The sequence below is a fragment of the Muntiacus reevesi genome, chromosome 1 (assembly GCF_963930625.1).
Source record: "Muntiacus reevesi chromosome 1, mMunRee1.1, whole genome shotgun sequence".
Taxonomy (NCBI): Eukaryota; Metazoa; Chordata; class Mammalia; order Artiodactyla; family Cervidae; genus Muntiacus; species Muntiacus reevesi.
The window spans coordinates 17,648,290-17,671,363 of NC_089249.1; the positions used below are offsets into that span (position 1 = coordinate 17,648,290).

At 44.9% G+C, this 23,074-nt stretch overlaps 1 protein-coding gene across 8 annotated transcripts in view; it reads right to left on the reverse strand.

The window, feature by feature from the left end:
• LARGE1 (LARGE xylosyl- and glucuronyltransferase 1) overlaps positions 1-23,074 on the reverse strand; it is a 589,892-nt gene that overhangs the window by 110,960 nt on the left and 455,858 nt on the right. For all 8 annotated transcript variants that reach the window (XR_010663630.1, XR_010663631.1, XM_065938554.1 and 5 more), the window contains one exon: positions 17,059-17,163. Coding sequence is in view for 6 of the 8 variants with exons in the window: in XM_065938554.1 (XP_065794626.1) it covers positions 17,059-17,163 (105 nt within the window). In the remaining 2 variants the exon portion in view is untranslated. The remainder of the gene's footprint in view (positions 1-17,058; positions 17,164-23,074) is intronic.

Below are 23,074 nucleotides of genomic sequence, written 5' to 3' on the forward strand. Positions count from 1 at the left end.
AGGAAAGGAGATTTCATGTATTCATCTATTTCAGTGGCAGTTGGTAAAGTTTGACAAGAAGGGAGGAAGTGAGGAAGGAAGGGAGGGAAGGAAGGGAATGGAGGGAGAGAGAGGAGGGAAGGGATGAAGGGAGGAGAGGAGGAGGAAAGAGAAGGAAGGGAGGAGGGGAGGAGGAAAGAGAGGAAGGGAGGAGGGGAGGAGGAAAGGGAAGGAGGGGAGGGAGGGAGGGAGAGAAAGAGAGAGAGAGAGAAAGAAAAAAGAAAAGCCCTGATTTGTACTGCTTGCTCATTCCATGGTGTAAATATGCTCACCACGGCAGATATCAGGCTACTAACCAGAACTGGGAAGCTATGTACAAGTAGGACATGCAGCATTTCTATTTTATACCATATAGACAGAGCAGATGTAAACAACTTTAAGAGTCTAGATAACAGTAAAATGATTAGGAAGTAAAGAGTTTTGAGCATTTGGGCCATAAAGAAGACTGAGTGCTGAATAATTGATGCTTTTGAACTGTGGTGCTGGAGAAGACTCTTGCGTGTCCCTTGGACTGCAAGGAGATCCCACCAGTTAATCCTAAGGGAAATCAACCCTGAATATTCATTGGGAGGACTGATGCTGAAGCCCAATACTTTGGCCACCTGATGTAAACAGCCAACTCGTTGGAAAAGACCCTGATGCTGGCAAAGATTGAAGGCAGGAGGAGAAGGGGGCAATAGAGGATGAGATGGTTGGATGGCATCATTTACTCAATGGACATGAGTTTGAGCAAACTCCAGGAGATGGTGAAGGACAGGGAAGCCTGATGTGCTGCAGTCCATGGGGTCGCAAAGAGTCAGACAAGACAGCGACTAAGCAGCAACAAAAGGTCATCGGGTTGGAGCCCTCAGAGATGGAATCAGTGCCCTTATGGAAGAGATCCCACAAAACTCCCTCACCCCTTCCCCTAGGAAGGCAGCCAACTATGAACCAGAAAGTGAGCTCTCGCCAGACAGAATCTACTAGCTACCTTGATTTTGGACCTCCGGGTCCCCAGAACAGTGAAGAATAAATATCTGTCATTTATAAGCCCCCAGCTTACAGTATTCTGCCACAGAAGCCTGAAAAGACTAAGACAGCATCATTAGTCTCAGTTTGCAGAAGAGGACAGAGGGGCTTGGAGAGGCCTTAAGTTCAGAAGCATAAGCAGTGAGTTACAACCCCAGGAGGGAGCACCCAGTGTCCAGTTCTACAGCCTGACAGACGCAGTCCTTCTAGCTCATGTGGATAATGGCAGGTGGGACCCAGTTCAATGGAAAGGTTTTGGTTTCTTTTTGTTTTGTTTCTCATTATCCAGCATGCAGAAGCCTTGCAATTTACTTAGCAAAGAGGTGAGGAAAACCATACCATCAGAACCACTCAGGAAATAGAATCATTTATAAGGAAAATAGTTCAGGCGAAAAGGTCTGATAGAGGGAGAGGAGAAGGGGCAGTCTTCTTGCACTTATGGTCAGATTCTGGAAGCCTCAAATTAAATACACATTCTCTCCCCGCCAAGAGGCTGTGCAGGAGGAAGGAGGAAGCAATGACAGAGTAACTCTTCTATAACAGCGGCTTTGGCTCAGGAGGGTGGGTGATGGGAGATCTTCCCATCTTTCCAGTATGCAGCTGGGAGAACTCTTCAGCTTAATAAGAGGCCCCCAAGCCCAAAAAGCAGGGGTGGGGGGTGGGGGGAGGTGGTGGTGCTTGTGCTTGGCTGCCTCCAGAGGGTACTTCAGAGGACCCAGCACCACTGAAGGTGATGTGGTGGGTTAAGTGCCCGGGGCTTGCTGTAGGGAACTTTTGCATAGCGTTTGAACAGGCTCAGCCCCTGCCTTAGGAGATGAAAATTTGGCTCAGGGACAAGACATAAATGGAGACCATATAAAGCGAAGAGGATGGTGGGGGAGGGTGGTTTCTCCCTGGGGCCTGGAGTGAAACTGTGCATTGTTTAACTGACGTCCCCTTCCCCGCAGCCAGTGGATAAAGCTGAACTGCCTCTTTAGCATTCAGACCTTTGATCCACCCAGCTCCCAGCCTCCCTGCCTGCACCTCCCATCTAGTTCCACGGCCAGGACTTCCAGGAATCCTGTAGGGAGTGCTTCCTGTTTGCTAGGTACTTTCATTCACTACATCTTTCCTGTGGCACTTCCCTGGTGGTCCAGTGGTTAAGCCTCTGTGCTTCCACTACAGGGGACACAGGTCCAATCCCTGTTCGGGGAACTAAGATCCCAAATGCAGAGCGGTGCATTTAAATAAATAAAATAAAACAAATAAAATGAAAAAAAAAAAAAACAAACCCCAAAAAAACCTTTAGAGCAATCCTGTGAGTCCGTACTGATACTCTTACTATAAAGATGAGAAAAATCTGACCAACAAACAAAAAAAACCCAAGACAAAAAAAGATGAAGGAATGTAACCAAGGTTGCTTTACTAATAAGGATGGAGACAGAGTTTGGGCACTTCAGCATACCCTGTGTGCTGGGCAGATTACATAAGTGATTAAAGAGACAAACTATGTGTTGTTCCCTATTCCTGCCGAGTATTTCCACACTTGCTCTTCTGTTGGCCTGGGACATCTGCTCCATCTTCCCCACCTACAGCCCTCCTGGCTCTGACACCCTTCTCAATGTATCCAAGCCCACCTCCAACCTAGCTCTCTATACCATGGATGTGCTCCTCCATCACAGCACCCAACCACGTGGCATTTAGCTGTCCTTAACCTGCTGACCTTTAATTATATGGCGGGCCAACTGTAGGGGGCAGGGGGTGATGATGGTGCAAGCAGAGGCTTTTTGTTATTGTTCAGTCCCTGAGTCGTGTCTGACTTTGCGACTCCGTGGACTGCAGCATGCCAGGCTCCACTGTTGTCCAGTATCTCCCAGAGTTTGCTCAATGTCATGTCCATTGAGTTGGTGATGCTATCTAACCATCTCGTCCTCTGCCACCCACTTCTCCTTTTGCCTTCAATCTTTCCCAGCATCAGGGTCTTTCTCAATGAGTAGGCTCTTTGCATTAGGAGACCAAAGTACTGGAGCTTCAACTTCAATGTCAGTCCTTCTGATGAACATTCAGGGTTGATTTCCTTTAGGACTGACTGGTTTGCTCTCCTTGCATTCCTTGCAGGACTCTCAAGAGTCTTCTCTAGCACCACAATTAAAAAGCGTCAATTCTTTGGTGCTCAGTCCTCTTTATGGAGACTGTATCTTATTTCTAATTTCAACTCCTGGTGCAAGATCCAATGCCAGGTAGCCAGTACCTGCTGAGAGCTCTGCCTATTGAATGGGCAACATGGTAAGACCTGGGAATACCGAATGTTCCCCATCAACAGTTTTCCATGCTCTCTCCCATGACCAGAAAGTCACGAGTAGAGAAAACTAGAATTTGCTTCTTCATTCAACAAATATTTATTGAGAGCTTTTCATGTTCCAGATGGGGACACAGGAGCAAACAAAACAAGATCCTTTCTCCCGAGGAACTTTCATTTTTACAGGCAAAGTCAGGGACATGAGTATCCTCTTGCTGCTATAACAAAGAATCTTACTGAATTAAAACACATCGGTTTGTTATTTCACAGTTGTATAGGTCAGATATCTAGGGCCTGGCTGGGTTCTTTCCTTGAACTCCCACAAAGTCATAATCAAGGTGTTACCCAGCTGAATCTTACTTGGAGGCTCTGAGAGAAAGTCTATTCCAAGCTAATCAGGGTGTTGGCAGAATTCAGTTCCTTATGGTGGTAGGACTGAACTTCCCTACTGCGTGTTGACTGTCAGATGGGACACTTCATTGGCTCCTAAAGGCTACTTACATTCCTTGTCACTTTGTCCCCTCTATCTTCAAACTAGTTAAGGCACAATGACTCTTTTATGGTTCAAATCTGAATTCCCTTCTGTAACATCTGTTCTGCTTCCAGGTGGAGGAAATTTTCTGCTTTTAAGGACTCCTGTGATTAGACTGGGCCTATCGGATAATCCAGGATAATCTCCCTATTTTAAGATCCATAATTACAGCTGCAAAGTCTCTTTTGCCATGTAACATAACAACCACAGGTCCAGGGATTAGGGCATGAACATCTTTGGGTGGGTAGGCATTCTGCCTGCCAAAGCGGCAACAGGGGAATAATCAAAATGTTATTTGATTTTTGTAGTTAATTTTTTAATTTGATTTATGTATTTTATAATGCTGCTGGAAAGTGCAGTGTAGAATAATAAATCTGAGTGAGGGCATTGGAGGTGCTATTGATACTTTGGATAAGACAGGGAGGCCCACCGTGAGGAGATGACATCCAAGAGGACCAAAGGAAGTAATAGGGTGAGTGGGGGTATGGGGGGCTGGTGGAACAACATCCAGGCAGAGGGCTGAGGCCTGGGATGGGAATGCATTTGGGCAACAAGCAGAGGCCAGTGGGGCTGGACAGGAGTGCCCAGGGAAGAGCAGGGGCCATGTGTCTGCAGAGCTAGCCAAGACCAGCCCAGGAAGACCCTTTCCCAGATGTTCTGCTTTGAAACAATTCACCCTGGGCTGCTGGCAGTCTTTACAAACTCTAAAGCTAAGGCAGGAAAACAGGATCAAATGTCCAGCTCTAAAGCATGTTAATCAATTCAGAGAGCTCAAAGAGCATGGAAGGAAGAATTGACAGCATTCTCAGTCTGAGAACTTGCAGAATCTGATTCACTAGAGCATCACTAGATTGTAGGCGAGGGGGACAGGAATGGCCTGGACATGGGCTACTCATCTGGAGCCTGGTGAAGGCCTGCTTGATGTCTCTGACCAGGGAGTGTGAGGCATGATGATGTGAAAGAAACATATACATCCAGGTCCACTTCCACTCAGAGGTCTTTGCCCTCAAGAGACGTCTCTGCCTAGAATATTATTATTCTAGATCTCAGTATGGCTGCCAGCTTCCCCTCCTCATATCTTTAGCTCAAATGTTACTCTCTCAGAGAACCCTTCTGTAAAAGAAGGTTCTTTCTAGAAGAATCCAATTCCTATGTCAGGGTGTTTCAGTCTCAGAACTATGACTTTTTAAGTAGGACAGCTCTTTAGTGTAGCAGACCCTCCTGTTTCCTGCAAGGTGTGTGGCAGCCTCCTTGGCTTTTAACCACTAAATGCCAAGAGCATCTCCCTCATTGTGATAACTAGAAATGTCTCTGGACATTTCCAGTGTCCCCAAGGACATCAAAGGGGACACCAAAACACCATCTTCCAAAATTATTTCATTTCACAACAAAAACTTACTCAATATGTAAGTAGTATAGTATATGCCAGGCATAATTCTAGGGACAGGAAATAAAGTAGGGAAGTTCACAGCCAAAATTACAACCCTTAAGGAACTTACATCCTCAGAGAAAGAGACAGAAAATTAAGAAGAAAATTGACAAAATGTCACAGACCAGATGGCAGTGAACACTATGGAGAAAAATGAGGCAGGCAGGGATTAAAGTGAGGCTGCAGTCTGGAGATGGATGGAGAGGCTCACAGGGTTAAACAGGTTCAAGGGACAGCAGGAAAGGCAGAAGGGCTGGAGTTGGGTGGGTGTGGAAGCCAGGAGAAGACAACATCAAAGGACACCAGGGGAACATTGCTCCTCTCGCTCGATGACAAGAGATCTCCTATGGACAGGGCTCCTGTTTGTCCCAGGCAGTGGCATCTCCAGGGCCTTGAAAGGTGCCTGATGAATGTTCCTAATGAATGGACACATGGATGGTCAGCCTTGGGGAGGGAGAGCTCAGCCCCAGGTGTCTTCACTGGACAAAAGACAGAGCTAATATCAAAAGATGCTGAAGAGTCACACTTGTCTGCCCCACCTGTGAATCTCAAATAGAAAAGGAAAGGGCAAGTAATACTAACATCTGACAATTTATTGATCCAAACATCGTCCCAAGCACTTTTCCAATATGATCTCATTTCCTCCTCAAAGCAACCTTGTTAGGTGGGAACTCTTCTTGTCCTAATATGATAACTAAAGAAAGAAACTGGTCATTGCCCCAAATCATGGAGGCAAGAATTTAACCCAGGATAGTTCATCTCCAGGACATAAGCAATACTATCTTTTAATAGGAAAAATGAAATAGGAGCTCGAGAAGCTTAGGGTGATCAGCATGGTTAGAGGTCAGACATCCTGCAGTCCCTTTTTCTACCTTGTAACTGATGACAACATGCAACATACATTTACTGAGCCCTGACTCCGTGCCCAATCTTGCCTTATCATATTAAATGTACTCTGTGATCTCACTGGCCTACAACAATCCTCTGTGAGGTAGAAGGACCAGCCATGTTCATCTCTGAATAAATGGGGACTCAGGGAATCAGTACCTGCAGGGAACCAGGGGTGGTGAGTCCCCAGAAGAGGCGACTATGATGTATTGTTCACCATCTCTCCCTCAGATACCTGCGGGGTCATCAGGTAGATGAGGGAACAGATTTATCCTGTGTGAATCCACAAGGCAGCATTTAGGCCAAAGGAGACTTTGGTTTAGGACATGAAGTGGATGAGCCTCAGGTGAAATCACCAAACCTTAGAAGAAAGGCAAGTGGAGAAAAGTAGCTTGGATGGAATATCTGCTGAGTAGATTTCTGGTGGGTTGAACTCTCTCTGTGAGCAGGAAGCACTCTTTTTAAAAAATTTATTTTATTGAAGGATAGTTTATTTGCAATATTGTGCTCATTTCTACTGTAGAGCAAAATGATTCAGTTATACATGAAGTGAAGTTGCTCAGTCGTGTACGATTCTTTGTGACTCCATGGACTGTAGCCTACCAGGCTCCTCTGTCCACGGGATTTTCCAGGCAAGGGTGCTAGAGTGGGTTGGCATTTCCTTCTCTAGGAGATCTGCCCAACCCAGGGATTGAACCTGGGTCTCGCGCATTGCAGGCTGACGCTTTACCATCTGAGCCACCAGGGAAGCCTAGTTATACATATATATTATATATATATGTGTATATATTCTTCATATTCTTTTCCATTATGGTTTATCACAGGATACTGAATATACTCCCATGTGTTATACAGTAGGACCTTGCTGTTCATTCATTCTATTAACCATTTTGCTGTTGTTCAGTTGCTAAGACATGTCTAACTCTTTATGTCCCCTTGGACTACAGCACATTGGGCTTCACTATCCTTCACTATCTCCCAGAGTTTGCTCAAACTCATGTTCATTGAGTCACTGATGCTATCCAACCATTTCATCCTCTGTCACCCCCATCTCCTCCTCAATCTTTCCCAGCCCTCTATCTTTCCCAGCATCAGGGTCCTTTCCAATAAATTAGTGTCTACTAATCCCAAATTTCCAATTCATTCCCCGCCACCACTCCAGGCAGGAGCGCTCTCACTCACTGACATCAATGTCCAGGAGGATCTTGGGCACATCACAGCTTTGTGAACCAGCCTGTAATATCTTGGGTTCATGATCTTCAATGGTGACAGAGAACTCCTTTCCCAGACAGGCTGGCACAATGAAGAGTATAGCCGCATCTCACTCGGGCCCCACTGGACATTCATGGTATACTTTTGCATAATTGCTGTAACTATCTGAGCCTCAAACTATTAATACTACTACTTACAAAACAGAGTGATTTTGGCGGGGGGGTGGGTGGGGGCGGGGGCACATCATTTAATAGATACTGAACTTGGAATATAAATCAAGAAAATATGGTACTTCCTGCTCTCTGAAGAGCCATTTGCTAGTTTGGAAAACTTGTCACAAATGGCAAACCCCACTCAAGGAACCTGGATCACTCGTCAGTGTCCCATTAGAACCATCTTGCTTTGCAGCCACCATGCTGAAGACAACTCTATTCCAAATGTAGAAGCATTTAGTACTTCATTATGTCTTTGTAGATAAGCCTGAACAATTACATGTTGCAGTCAATATTATTTTACAGTAAATTAATTTCCTTTTTGTCTTTATATCATAGCTAGGGCATTGTATTGATTTTATTGAAATTACACTTGTAGACAGTGTAATATAGGTAATCTTTGAATTTTATTCCAGGATTGTAAAAGAGGCGCTCAAAATATTTGTCACAAAAAACAGGGCAAGACCATGGGCTGAATGCAAAGAAAGCATTTTCATTATTTTTTTGATAGACCCTAAGTTAAGAACTAAAATGAAGTCAAATAAAAAAACACAAGGATTTAAGTTCATATCAATTTCTCCAGGTTAGGGCCTAAAAAGTGACACCTTAAACAGACACGTTAAATGATTCAGAAAAGTGGGTGAAAGTGTGCAGGTGGAGGTGTGAGCCTCCGATAGTCTGATAAGAGCCAGAGCATGCTGTCAGAATTAGAATGTCACCCTCAAGCAGAGAGATTGGGCTATGGAGAGGTGACCTACCAATCAAGATTAAAGCCATCTCACACCGCATTCTTTCATATGGAAAGTTCTGGAGGGCTGTTTCTGATGACTAGCTTAGATATGCAACTGCCGTACATGTTGTTAAGAAGGTGCAGTGTATACATTATTGATCTGTGTATAAAATAGATAACCAGTGAGAACCTACTATATAGCTGAGGGAACTCAGTGCTCTGTGGCGATCTAAAAGGGGAAGGAAATTCAAAACGAGGGGATATATGTATATGATTCACTTTGCTGTGTAGTAGAAAACAACACAACCTTGTAAATCAACTATTCTCCAATAAAACTTCATAAGAAAAGGTGTAATAATATGGTGTCTATGTCCTTACAGTAGGAAAATGAATGCGATCCTATAGTACAAAAGAGAATAAACATTTCTACTAAGTGTGGTATCAGATGAATGGTTCCTAGAACAGCAAGCATCTTTCATCAGGACTATTCTACACACTCCATTTAAATACTTGTATGCCAAGGACTTGGGATACAGAGCTCAAAAGTGATAATTTCTGTCCTGAGTTCATGTAAAGGTGGTTTTTCCCAAACTTGTTTCCATATTCTTAGTATCAAGTAAGAGTGGGGAATGCTAGTGGGTTTAACAGCTTTACTTCTGGACTTCTCAGCATTTCTAATATGCTAGCATGTAATCTGAATGTCCAAGGGAGGGACAGAATATGCGGATTTCTCAGTCTCTCTGTCCACAGTTTCCGAACACATATTACCATCTCCTGCAATATCTTCTAATATTTGTCTAGAAAATGCCAGTCCAGGGTTACTGCAGGGCTGATGTTCAAATCTGAATCTCAACCAAGCTACAGGCTCAAGTCACACTGAATTTATTTGTAGATATGCAAACTCTCCTCTACTAGACAATCATCTTCTTGAAGGAAGGCTCTTGGTATTACATTTAAAAACTAATTTTCTGTCTCAAATAACAGGCACTCAGTACCATGTGCTGAATGAACAAGCTACATTTAAATCTGGTTTCTCTGGATGAAATTATTATAGACAGAAATCATCCAATCACAATACTGCTTTCCAGCATGAAGAGATCTTGGTTCCTGACCCAAGGAGGCTCAGGGAAATGAAGAATTGCCTAGGGTTGTCAGAGGCCAGAGCAGAGGGTTGACCTACATCTCACACTGCCAGTCATCCTACTCAAAGTATCTCTTTCACAGTTATTTAGCAAGTTATCAAATGTTGGTTTCCTTAATCATTGCCATGAAATTTACCATGGTTTCCAACTTTGCCATCAATTACCTTTCCCTTACTTGTTCATGACCCAGTTTGATCCAAACTCAGAGGTGAGTCAGTCCTTGAATATCCCAATTTTGTTGTTCTGCAGATAAGGATTCCTAGAGAAATTCTTCCTCCCTCCCTAGAGAGCCAGGTATCCATCTGCCTGTCCCTGGCCTAATTTGGAGACTGAAAGGAACAGGATGCAGTTTACTTTTAAATTGTTTCTTAAAGCACATCCTCTGGTTAGTATTATGTCCTTAATACAGAAGGACATGTCCTCTCTATAAGCAATGTCTGGGATCCTGTGCAAACAAGCCTCCTATAAACTTGCCATCTTCTCTCAGCTGGCCTGTCTTCCCCCACTCCTTCTCCAATCATCTGCTACTTTGAGCTGTCTTCCCCTTCTCTTTTTTGCTGGTGTTTGTTTTTAAGATACTCACTAACAGCATATGAACTGAAGTGGGTTGAATCTTTATGAGACTATCATCATCTTAGTTTTGTTTTTAAAGTTCTGCAGACAACTGACTGCTGGGTGAATGACAGTCGCTTGCACATAAGAGATGATGAATAGACAGAAGAGTTGGAAGTGAAAACATCTCTGTGCAAGGATGTGGGAGTTCCCCTTTATTCCACCTGGGCAGCTGCAGCAAGGACCCTGTGCTTGTGTCTATCTGGTCATCCACGGCTGCTATGGTTTAGGAGCTCCCTTAATACGGAATTAACACATTATTGACTACAGACATCTGGTCATGACATATTAACACATCTTTTGTTACCTGAACGTTATTGACTGGAGACATATCAATACATTTTTAGAGAGTGATGTAATTAACATCACCACGGGAAGTTGTTAGAACTTAAAGTTGATCAAGAGTTCATTATACAGCTTATGATTGTTATCATTCACATTTTGCTCCGTTATGTTTTTGTTCCAATCTTGCATATATTATAAATGCAAAATTTTCAAAAATGGCCCATCGTGAAATTTCGAGTGAAGAGGAAGTTTTAGGTGAATTTTATGCAGACATTTTCTCTTATTGTCCGAGCAACACATATACTAGTATCTCAGAAGATGATAGCTCTTCAGAATATAGTTCTGATTCAGAAGACATGAATATTAGATCAACAATAAGACCAACAACTTGAGTGATTGGTTCTGATATATTAAGTGAACATGAAACTCAGGGTGCTGGAGAACGCTCCTTAGCTTCTATAGAAGAGTGGGTTGAAGACAGTTCACGAAAGTTAGAAGAATATGTATGTATGTCAAGTGTATGTCAGGTGTATGTCAAGTATGTATGTCAAGGTATGTCAAGTGTAACTCTTGACTATTATAACCCATTGTTAGTTAAATACCAGACTTAATTAGTTTTCGAGCAGCCAAAAGAAAAACCACCAGCCACAGTCCTTAGTTTCTACAAAAATCCCCTGGTCAATAACGGGTTAAATCGTAAATCACTTCAATAAGAAGGGAGGGGGCTAAATGGGAGAGGTGGGCAGATCTTCCCTCCTATTTTAGGGGCCTGTGGGTTGGGTGCAGCTGGCCGGGAAAGGGAAACAAAGAGGAAGCAGATCTGGCTGGCTCTTGGAAGGTGAATGTCTACCACAGAAGATAATTCCAGGAACGAACATAGACACCACACGGTAAGGCTGCTCTATAGGACCCCTGGGGAACACAGCTGATCTGATCAACACGGCTGAAACCTGCATTCCTCGAAAACAGGTACGCGGCCAGGCTATGGTCAAGAAGAGAAAGAAAAACAACCAAGTTCCAAAATCCCTTGGATTTACCAGCCCTGCCTGGAGCCACACCACCACCTCAGAGCCTCACTGACGGCTCTGGGCGGGACGATCACTCTCAGATCACCCACAAGGAGGAACTCAAGGCTTGGAGAGCTTGAAGGTGAAAGTGGAAGTCACCTCGTCCTGTCCGACTCTGCGACCCCAAGGAACACTCCAGGCCAGAACACTGGAGTGGATAGCCATTCCCTTCTCCAGGGGATCTTCCCAGCCCAGGGACCGAACCTGAGTCACTTTCCAAAGGCACAAAGGGACAAGGTCAAGTCTTGGAGGCCCATCTTCCAACTCTAAGATTTCATGCATTTTCTGGGGATTTTCCAAGCAGAACACAGCTGATACACAAAAACTGTCATTTTCCCCCTAATATGAAAAAGTTAACCTTTTCTAGGCAGTGGAGAGATTAAAAAACTGCAAGGTGACTATGTCATACTTGGGGAAAAGCAAAAAAAGGACTTTTTTTCTGACCCAATGGCTTAGGAGACCTTAGCAAACCCTAGGCAATCAGTTAATCACCATTTTCAAAGCAAGTGGGGGGTTCCCTGGTGGTCCAGAGGTTAAGAATTCACCTGTTAATGCAGGGGACATGGGTTTGAACTCTGGCCCGGGAGGTTCCCACATGCCTCGAGGCAACTAAGCCCTCCTGCCACAACTACCGAGCCTGCACTCCTAGAGCCTGTGCTCTGCGAGGAGAGAAGCCCCCGCAGTGAGAAGCCTGCACACAGCAACTAGAAAGCAGCTCCTATTTACCGAAACTAGAGAAAGCCCGCGTGCGGCACCAGAGACCCAGGGCAGCCAGAAATAAGTGAATAAAATCTTTTAAACAAAGATCATGTTAAAAAAAAAAAAAAAAAAAAGGTGGATCTCATTCTCTAATGCAATAAGTGGGAGAAAAATACAACAGGCCACAGACCAAAAGCTGATTAAACAAGTTACCTCATTAATATTCACACGCTAGGTGCTGTTGTTATTTATCCTATTTTACCAGGGAGAGAACTAAGGTTCAAGCAGGCAACTGGGCTAAGCTCCCAGAGACTAAGCAGGTGAATTCCAGCCTAACCCAAACCTGCCTCGGTTTCCCAGCACCAAGCTGAAGGCTCAGCACGGAGCTTGGCTGAAGACACCCTGTCTGGATGCCTGAGATGCACTCGGATTCAGGGAGAGAGGTTCCCTCCAGTGGAGTCCTCACGATTTCCAAGAGAATCTAAATGTCTGGTCTGGATGACTCATCCGCTGATGTGTGGCGCAATCCTCAGTCTTAAAATAACAAATCCCCGTCATGAAAGTCAATGCATTTTGATGTCCCATAAATCCTTTTCTAATGATCACTTGATGTCACTGGCTGATTTAAATGGACACATCACTTCTAACAGGGCTTTCCCCCATCTGCTCTGCCCTTTCAAAAGCAGCAAGAAGGGAAGGAACTCACTGTCTTGGAATACCAAGTAGGAGCTGAAGAGGGTTTAGGCACCTGTCTGTCTCCTGACCTCACAGTCAGAGATAGACCGGGAGGAGCAGGAGGGGACATGCCATTTTGGTCATAATAAATTCCCCAGTGTGCTACATTTTTCTTTCCCCCTGCAAACCCAGATTGATGACTGGTGGTTTTTGTTTGACGTGGATAATCACGACCCTGATCCTGTGCCCTGGAGGCACTGTAGTTTATCTCCATGTGACATTTTCTATTATTCCATGCTGCGGAAGGCAGGGCCTAAACACACACCAGAGTTTACCTGTGATGTCCCTTCACCCAGCAGAGAAGCATGGGTGTCTCCAGCTTTATGAAAGCCTAGAGTGAAGGTGCTGAAATCCAGGCACAGGAGATCAACATGAGGTGATCATTCTCTGAACAAAAGAAGCATGGGAAGCCTTCTCATTGGCCCCCTGGGGGTCTCTAAAGGGTCCAGCCTCAAAGGCACTGAGAAAAGAGTCCTTGGGAAAGTTTGCTGGAAGGGGAAACAAGGTATCATGTTTAATCAGAACAGATCCTTGCACCTTCTGCTCCAGAAACATCCTGGAGACTTTGTATAAGGCAGAACCCTGGGCTCCTCCCAGACCTTTCAAGGTGCAGAGTCTAGAGCCCACATTTTTTAAAAACAATATTATTCTGTTGTATTTTGTGATTTGCTGAATAAGATAACGAAAGCATCAAGAGTTCTTACATTCTTGTTTGCCTAAAATATTGCAATGATTCCAAAGTCACAGAAAGAAGAAATTATTTTCAGGCTTTCTCTTCTTGATAGGGTCAAATTTCTCTCCGTGCACTGTTAACTTTGTAGTTAAGGTAGAGCAAGGATTTAAACAATTTTGCAGTTCTCTTTCCTCACTTTGTATAACCTGCGTGGTCCAGGAATTTCACATAAAAAGGTGCCTTACAAAGTACTTTCTAGCAGCTAAAATGATCTAATACACTCATAGATTTAAGTAGTCAAATCTCACCTGTCCCCAGATCTTTGACACGGAGCCATGTGGCCAGTGGACAGTCCCAACTGAAAGTGATTTACTGAGACAGGGTTACTTTTTAAAAATAGGATTCTTGATTTTGAAACCATTAAAATTCAAGCTAGGAAGGTTAGTAGCTAACAGCAGGCTCCTTACTGACTCCAAACTTTAACTCTCTAAGCTTGAATTTCCTAGGTATAAAATAGAGATGAGAATAGCCCCATGAGGTTAGTGTGAGCATCAGTGAGAGTACCACCAAGAACACACTGGGTACATCACTTGGCCAGTACTGAGCTGGGATGCAGAGACATTGCCTTGCCCATCACCACAACAGAAATACCTCCACACCAGCTAATCAGAGCTGCTGCTTTGAGTCCATTTTGGGGACCCCTCCCCGAACCTGAAGAATCGATGCTTTCTAACTGTGGTGTTGGAAAAGACTCTTGAGAGTCCCTTGGACAGCAAGGAGATTAAACCAGTCAATTCTAAAAGAAATCAACCTTGAATATTCATTGGAAGGACAGATGCTGAAGCTGAAGCTTCAATACTTTGGCCACCTGATGTCAAGAGCCAACTCACTGGAAAAAGACTCTGATGCTGGGAAAGAAAAAAGGCAGGAGAAGAAGAGAATGACAGAGGACAAGATGGTTGGATGGCATCACCGACTCAATGGACATGAGTTTGAGCAAGCTCCGGGAGATGGTGAAGGACAGGGAAGCCTGGCGTGCTGCACTCCATGGGATTGTAAAGAGTCGGACACAACTGAGCAACAGAACAACCACCACCCTGAACCTGGCCTCTCTCAGGGATGCTCCAGAATCCCCTACCATTCCACGACTCAAGGGTTAATACCCTATACTGCAGGGAAGTGCTGGAGGTTACAATTCTTCAACTGCACCCCCTGCAGGTTGCAATGCCTGGTAGGTGTTACAGAGGAAAATGACATTCTGTGAGGCACACCCGGACCTTCTGGCAAATGTCAGCTAAGGAACGTCTCCCCACTCAGGACGGCCTTCAGTACAGGCATCCTGGACCTCTGGCCGCCTAGGACATTCAGCCTGGACCTTTCTTCCCTTGTCTTATTCCAGCTTTGACCCCACTCTGACCTGATCTCTGAATGTGCACGTCTGGATGCTCAACTCTCATCCTTCGTCCTGTGGCCGCTGGGGCCTCACATTTGCATCTGACCCTCAGCACTCAGAGCTGACTGACTCCTCCCACTACAGACTCACCTGAGCCTCCAGGATTGGCTACCACCTATCACCTTCAAGGGGGCACCATCCGCAGACCCCTGCCCTAACTCAGTAGAGCTGGTCTAGGTTCCGAGTCCCAGCCCTTCTTGGTCTGACCTATCCTGCTGCCCTCCTTGAGCTCCAAGTTCTCATCCTGACCCACAACACAGGTCTGCACCCTTGAGAACAAGGTATCAACACAAAGAGGATCTCCAGAGGCATTCTGAAGGTAGACAGTGGCAGGACCAGAGCCTAAAGAGGGGAGGTTACTCTAGCTTCCTTCTTTATAAGCTCCACAAGGTCATGGGCTATGTCTGGTACACTAGCTCAGGGCCCAGCACACAGTAAATGTTAGAGAGACAGAAGGTGAACAAAGAATGAATGAATGAATGACACTATTGATAGAGATAGGAAGAAAAGAAGAGACCCATGTGTGGGGTTAGCAGCAAGACAGAAAATGGATTTGGTTTCTGGCACAAGGTGTTTAGCGGCTGTGCTCCTTTTAAGTACCAGTGACCAAAATATCTGCCTTTTCTCCTTGCAGGCACACGGCTGTGTTACACTTGGCCACGCCCTCTGAAGGTGGGCATGACCACACGGCATCCTTTAGCCAATTTAATGTTGTTGGAAACGTCACTTCTTGGAAAAGACACATGCACCTCAGTGTTCACTGCAGCATTATTTACAATAGCCAAAACATGAAAGCAACTTGAACATTCCTTGTTAGATGAAAGGATAAGGAAGATGTGGTATATATACATGATGGAATATTACTCTGCCACAAAAATGATGAAATAACACCACGTGCAGCAATGTGAATGCAACTAGAGATGATCACATGAAGTGAAGGAAGCCATTCACAGAAAGACAAGCATCATATGACATTACTTATATGTGGAATCTAAAATAAAAAGATACAAATGAACTTATATACAAAGCAGAAATAGACACATAGACACAGAAAACAAATTTATAGTTACAAAGTGGAAAGGGGGAGGGATAAATTAGGCATTTGGGATCAGCATATACATACTATTATATAGAAAATAGATAACCAACAAGCACCTACTGTATAGCACAGGGAACTATATTCAATATTTTGTAAAAATCTATAAGGGAAAAGAACCTGAAAAAAAAGAAAAAGATGTATAGCGGAATCACTGCCACACATCTGAAACTAATACACTATAAATCAACTCTTCTTCAATTTAAAAAATAAAAAACCAAAAGAAAAATTAAAAAGATTATGCCACTTCTAATCAGAAACTTTAAGAGTCAGTAAGCCATCAGGGGACTTCCCCAGTGGTAGGGTGACTAAGGTGCCACACTCTAACTGCAGGGCACTTGGGTTTGATTCCTAGTCAGGAAATTAAGGGCTTCCCAGGCGGCACTGCTGATAAAAGAACTCTCCTGCCAATGCAGGAGACGTAAGAGATGCGGGTTTGATCCCTGGGTTGGGAATATCCCCTGGAGGAGGAAATGGCATCCCACTCCAGTATTCTTGCCTGGAGAATTCCATGGACAGAGGAGCCTGGCGGGCTACAGTCCATGGGGTCACAAAGAGTCAGACACGACTGAGTGATTTAGTACCCACACACACACAGGGAACTAGATCCTACATGCTGCAACTATGACATGTTGTAGCACCCCCCCCCCCCCAAAAAAAAATCAGCTACTTTCATCCCCCTACAAAGACAATGAATCCTACAGGTGACACTCATACAGATGCCAGCTGGATCAGGGACTGAAGGTCAGGAGAGAATGCCAGCCACTGCCACGGCCCAGTAGCGACAGTGCGTGTAGCTGCAGCCCGAAGCAAGAACCAGAGGGCCGACTTGAGAACAGTCCACGGCCGAACTCAGGCAACCAGGCAGCTTCTCCCGTGCTGTGACTCACCTCCTTTTCCTGAGAAAGTCCTCACGTCACTCCGCACCCCACCCTCCACTGCCCAGCACGCCACCCTCCTGAGTTCACCTGTGTTGTAGCCTCTTCCAAGGGCAGGCCAAGGACGGTGATTTTTCCACAGGTTTCCAAGGTACCAATCACTCTGGTTCTCTACCAGGCCCAGGACCTGCTGACCTGCAAAGAACAGAGAATGCGAAAGTCAAAAAAGAAGCCGAGCCACGTGAGTACAGGACAGAAAACAGCAGCAAATCACTGTAACGTGGCTTTCGTTTACGAGGTACTGAGACCTGATTTAAGTGCTTAACATCTATCAATGTATTTAATTCTCACACTTAGGCAGCCTGGCCATTTTCATTATCCCTATTTTATAGAAAAGAAATGGAAGTCACCCACAATAGCTAATTAACTTGCCCAAGGTCACTCATGCTTTCCCAGGTGGCACGAGTAGCAAAGAATCTGCCTGCCAGCGCGGGAGATGTAAGAGATGTGGGTTTGCTCCCTGAGTCAGGAAGATCACCTGCAAGAGGGCACAGCCACCCACTCCAGTATTCTTGCCTGGAGAATCCCACGGACAGAGAAGCCTGGCAGGGTACAGTCCATGGGGTCAAAAAGAGTCGGACAGGACTGAACTGACAGTATGCAAGGTCATTCAGTTAATCTGTGATAAAGCCAGAATCCCCAATCATCCATTTATCCATCCATCCATCCCTTAACTCATGCAATGTGTATTATTTTTTTACTGCTATACTCCTCTTTAAATGTTCCAGTTCTTTCTCAAGGTGCATTAATGTACTGGCTTTCAGGGCATGAGCTAATTTTCTCACTCGGAAAGGAAGAAAGGACCCTTGGCTAGTGAGAAAGGATATCCCAGGGAAGAGCCACCCTCTCACAGCGTTTTGACTCTCACATCCACTTTGTCTTGTGTCAGCAAGGCAGGAGTGTTTTCTAGAGGAACAGTTGCTTCTCCGTCCCCAGAGCTTGGCTTGTGAGTATACTGAGAATCACATAGGATCAAAGGTGAGTCAGGTCTCTCAGTCAATCTCTTAGCAGCTTTAGCACCTCAGGTGAGTCCACCACTCACCCCAACTTCTTGGTGTGTTAATGTTTCTGGACTCAGGTCTTCTAGGTAGGGCAACTGTCTTCTCTTAGACAACCCTATCCCACCACGTGCAGAAGCAATCCTCCACACACCTATGATCAGCAGCTTTTATAGACTAGGAAACTGAGGACTCACACAGGATCATGATTTGCATAAGTAGCAATGGAGCCAAGATATGTATCCACAGTCATCTGACATCCAGATTCTTCCACTGTCAGTGAATTATTGCTTACCTTTAGGGCAAAGGTTGGAGGTAGAAATGATAAATCTACATTTTACAGGATGAGAAACTGAGACTCAGAAAGTTTAAATCACTTGCTAAAGGTCACAGGAGATGAAGAGGCACTGTCTGTCACAGCTAACCAATGCTTTCTGGAGCTAAAATTCTTATACTGTTGGCCTGTCTGAGAAATAAAGCTGCTTCTGACCAAATGAAAGCCCCAGCAGCACGTGAAGAAAAAACAGTGGTTCTCCAGGAATACCATGCTGGGTGAAATAAAACCTCCTTGGTGTGATGACAGCTCCTTGAAATGATGGTGTGTGGGTTTGGTGTAATTTACTTGATCAATTTATCGAGCTTCCATCTAAATCATCACCCCAGCACAAATACATAAATTAGAGGCATAGGAAAAATACTACCACCCACTCTGTCATTGTATATGATCATATCCAATACGTGTAGAATCCCTCAGAAAAACAGATCACCAATTCAGCAAGTGCAAGAGCTAATCAATTTCACACACAACAAGCTTGGGACGTTCGTGTAAAACAGATCTGAAAGGCATGGTGCCCTCAGTCAAGCAAGCTGCGTGCTTAGTCCTGATGCTGTGACCTTGTTAGAGAGCCTACTAAATAACCTTGCTCTGAGGTTAGAATGCAAAGGGGATGTGGGTCCTTGGGGGAGCTTATTCATCATTACTTATGACCCTAGTTGGCACCATCATGGCTTTTTTGGTATGATGAAGGAAGAGTGTTATCTGCTCAGAAATTATAAAAAGGGAGTGGGGTTTCATTGAATCTAGGGTGGCCATCCAAATTTCACAAAAGATAGTCTTCAGCTGTCTGAAAGTCCAAATTCCACTTTCTGGAATTCCATGAACTGTATTCTGCCTCAATCTACTTCTGCAGATGACTTCTCTAATAGCCACATGAAAGGGCATAGTTCTGCTGCTTGTATCCTCATGTCCATCTTGCTCATACAGCTCTTGCTAGGCCTGCCCACCTGCCAACCCCCAACAGTAATCCTTTCAGGCTCATCTCTAGCAAGAAGATGCCTGTGAATTCCCACATCAGATGGGGGACATTTCTACCTAGCACTTCTTCTGGGTATTTCTGCCATCTGCTGACTTACGTTCTGCCAAGGACACAATGGATAATATTCACATACACTAACCTCATCTGTAAATGTCCATCTCTCCATTTGACCAAGGGCAAGGACTGTAATAGCTAACACACTAATGCATTAATAAATGTCTGCCAAATAAACGATGTCTGGTACATAAATCTCTCCTGATTGGAGACCACTTATGTTACTATATTAGCGTCCCCACATTTCTGACACTGCAAAGCATTTCATCCTTTCCCCATTTGCCAAAATCAACACATTCTCCCACTCAGCTCTGGGAACCCTGGCGTCATCCTCAGTTGCGTGGAAAACTGCAAACACGGGGTGACAGTCCCTGAAGCATTTTTTATATGGGTTGCTCTACTGGAGTCTTCAACTGAAGGTCTTCATCTCCAGAGAAGGAGTAATTTGCATTGTCAACCTTAAAACATGTGATCTCAAAGAATAACATCCAAGTTCTCCTCTCACTTTGCATCTGGGCTGTATTTCTTATGATGGTGGCATACAGCTCTTTCATGTTACACCAGTCCTCTTCAAGGTGAAGAAAACAAAATCCTTAATTAGCAACATGATAGTTATAATTTTAATATTCACTGGTTGGGAAGGCAAAATAATAAACAGTTACTAAGACTTCATTTTGCTTTTTTAGATGAATTCATTAGCTGCTCTGTCAATGAGTAAATTGATAGCTGGGTTTTGCAAGTGGGCTTGGGAACACCCTGGGCTACCTGCTCAGTGCCTTGACCCCTGCAGAAATCTGTGTCCGTGGATAGGGAACCACTTGTAGTAGTGGAGCCAGAGGGCCAGACTGGAGCCAGACGTCCTGGTTCCCATTTCTAGCCCTGCCACTTTTCAGCTGTGCAGCCTGGAGAAAATTTCTTAACCTCTCTCTGCCCTAATATCTAACTATTGTGACTTCACATGTTTAAATGTCTTCACATATGTTAAGGGCTAACCACAGGGGCTGGGCCATGTGAAACATCATATGAGTAATACAACAGCTCTTTTGAAATACCATCATTCAAGCTCATCCATCAGCTTCCGAAAGACAGCAAACCCATCCACATGGTTTTCTTTCTGGAGGTCAGCTAGCACTTTGTTTCTAGAACACTTTCCAGAATTTTTTTTTTCTTAAGATTTTTTTTTTTAAATGGACCATTTGTAAAGTTTGTTGAATTTGTTACAGTATTGCTTCTGTTGTTTATGTTCTGACTTTCTGGCCATGAGGCATGTGGGATCTTAGCTCCCCAAACAGGGACTGAACCCACACCCCCTGCATTGGAAGGCAAAGTTTAGCCACTGGACTGCCAGGACCCTAGACCTTTATTTCTTAAAGTGTGTTCTGAGGACCAATTAGGGCTTCCCTGGTGGCTCAGATGGTGAAGAATCTGCCTGCAATGCAGGAGACCTGGGTTCAATCCCTGGGTTGGGAAGATCAAGGAAGCACCAGGGCTTCTTGTTAAAAGTGCAGATTTCTGGACCTCAGCTGTGAAATTCATTGTGACTGGAAGGCTGCTTCCCATTTCTCACTAAGGGCATGTGGAAGGAATTACCTGCCCCAATGAGTTTCACAGAGAACTGAGTTCAGGCAGCTTAGCCCCGCCCTCCCTCCCCCTCCCTCCAGGAGCCAGCCTGCCAGCAGAGCGCTGCCTCTGCCTCGGATGAGTCTCACCGGGCAGGCCCCCTCTGAAGGAGGCTGCGGTCGCTGCACGCTTCCTGTGACGAGGTGGGCCATTCCAGCTCCGGGGTTGGTATCCTGAATACCCAATGCTGTCGTCACACACTCAGTCGTGTCCGACTCTTTATGACCCCATGGACTGCAGCTCGCAGGCTTCCCTGTCCTTCACTATCTCCCGGAGTTTGCTCAAATTCATGTCCAGTGAGTTGGCGATGCCATCCAACCCATCTCATCCTCTGCTGGCCCTTCTCCTGCCCTCAGTCTTTCCCAGCATCAGGGTCTTTTCCAATGAATTGGCTGTTTGCATCAAGTGGCCAAAGTATTGGAGCTTCAACTTCAGCATTAGTCCTTCCAATGAATATTCAGGGTTGATTTCAATTAGGAATGACTAATTTGATCTCCTTGCTGTCCAAGGGACTCTCAAGAGTCTTCTTCAACACCGCAGTTCAAAAGCATCAATTCTTTGGTGCTCAGCCTTCTTTATGGTCCAACTCTCATGTCCCTACATGACTACTGGAAAAACCATAGCTTTGACTATACGGGCCTTTGTCTGCAAAGTGAATATCCACTGTAGATACACATCAAGTCGAATCCTCCAAATTTACTGTTATCAGCAAAATCAGGTGACATTTTGTTCTCATTTTTCCATTTTATCTCTAAGGTCTGGGAGTGTGGGTGTAATATTATATATTAATTACCTTGTCACCTAACACTCATCTAAATAAGAATTTTGGCCACTGAGTCTGGTAATGTGCATTTAAAAAATCCCCAGGTAATTTGGATGTATATTAAAATTTGCGAATTATTCATCAAGATCTGGGAGCTCTGTCTCTGCTTTAGTCAACAGCAAGGTTCCCTCAAAGGGCCACTAGCACACAGTCAACCCATGTGGTGTATAAATCCAGTTCATCAACCAGCAGAGTTCAGCGGCCTCCTCTAGGGCTATGCTTCCTGAGTACAGTGAAGTGGGGACGAAAATGAAGGACAGAGCCAGACTGCCTGGGTTCCAACCCCGGCTCCTTACCCAGCTGACAGCTGTGTGACCTTTGACTAGTTACTTAATCTCTCTGTGCCTATTTTTTTTTTCCTTTTTTTGTCCGTTCATTTTCTTTTCTAGAACTAAACATTTTCTTTTCTCTAGGTACAAGTCAGGGCTTTCCAGGTGGTGCTAGTGGTAAAGAACCTGACTGCCAACGCAGCAGACTCGAGAGATGTGGCTTCGATCCCTGGGTAGGGAAGATCCTCTGCAGAAGGGAATGGCAACCTGCTCCCATATTCTTGTCTGGGAAATCCCATGGACAGAGGAGCCTACAGTCCTTGGGGTCGCAAAGAGTTGGACATGACTGAGCGTGTGCGTGCACACATACACACAGAGGCACAAGTTAATTTGTGAAAATGAAGCTGTGTTCTTTGCTTATTCACAGATCGCCAGTAAAGAAGTCCAGAAAACAGTAAAATGTCCAGTAGGTATCTAAGCTTAACATTATGCCCAGAGTCCCCCAGCCCTATACTCTTCCCCCTCTACCTGGATTCAGGCATCTGTGGTCTCAGCTGTCTCCTCGCTGCCTTAGCTGACACCACCCTTACTTTGCCTAGGCTTTGGTTCAGTTTAATACTGATTGAGCGTTTGTTTTGGGTCAGATACCACACAAAGTACTAAGGAATCAAAGAGAAATAAAATACAGTCTGCACCCTCGAGGCAGTTAGGAGGAGAAAGATAAACAGTTATGACTCAGCGAGATGCTTGCAATGACAGAAGTGCTGGTAACTCAGAGGAGCGGAGGGCAGGGAGTAGTGGATTCTATGGGCAGGGTGGGCCAAGTCTACTTCCCGTCTTCCCTGGAGCATATACCACAGCCCCTGCTGAACCACAGCCATACTTGCCCCTTCCACCCAGACCTCCAAGCTCCCGGGCTTCCCCCAAAGCTTTTCCGATGACAGCACTGTCCTGTCACACCCTCCC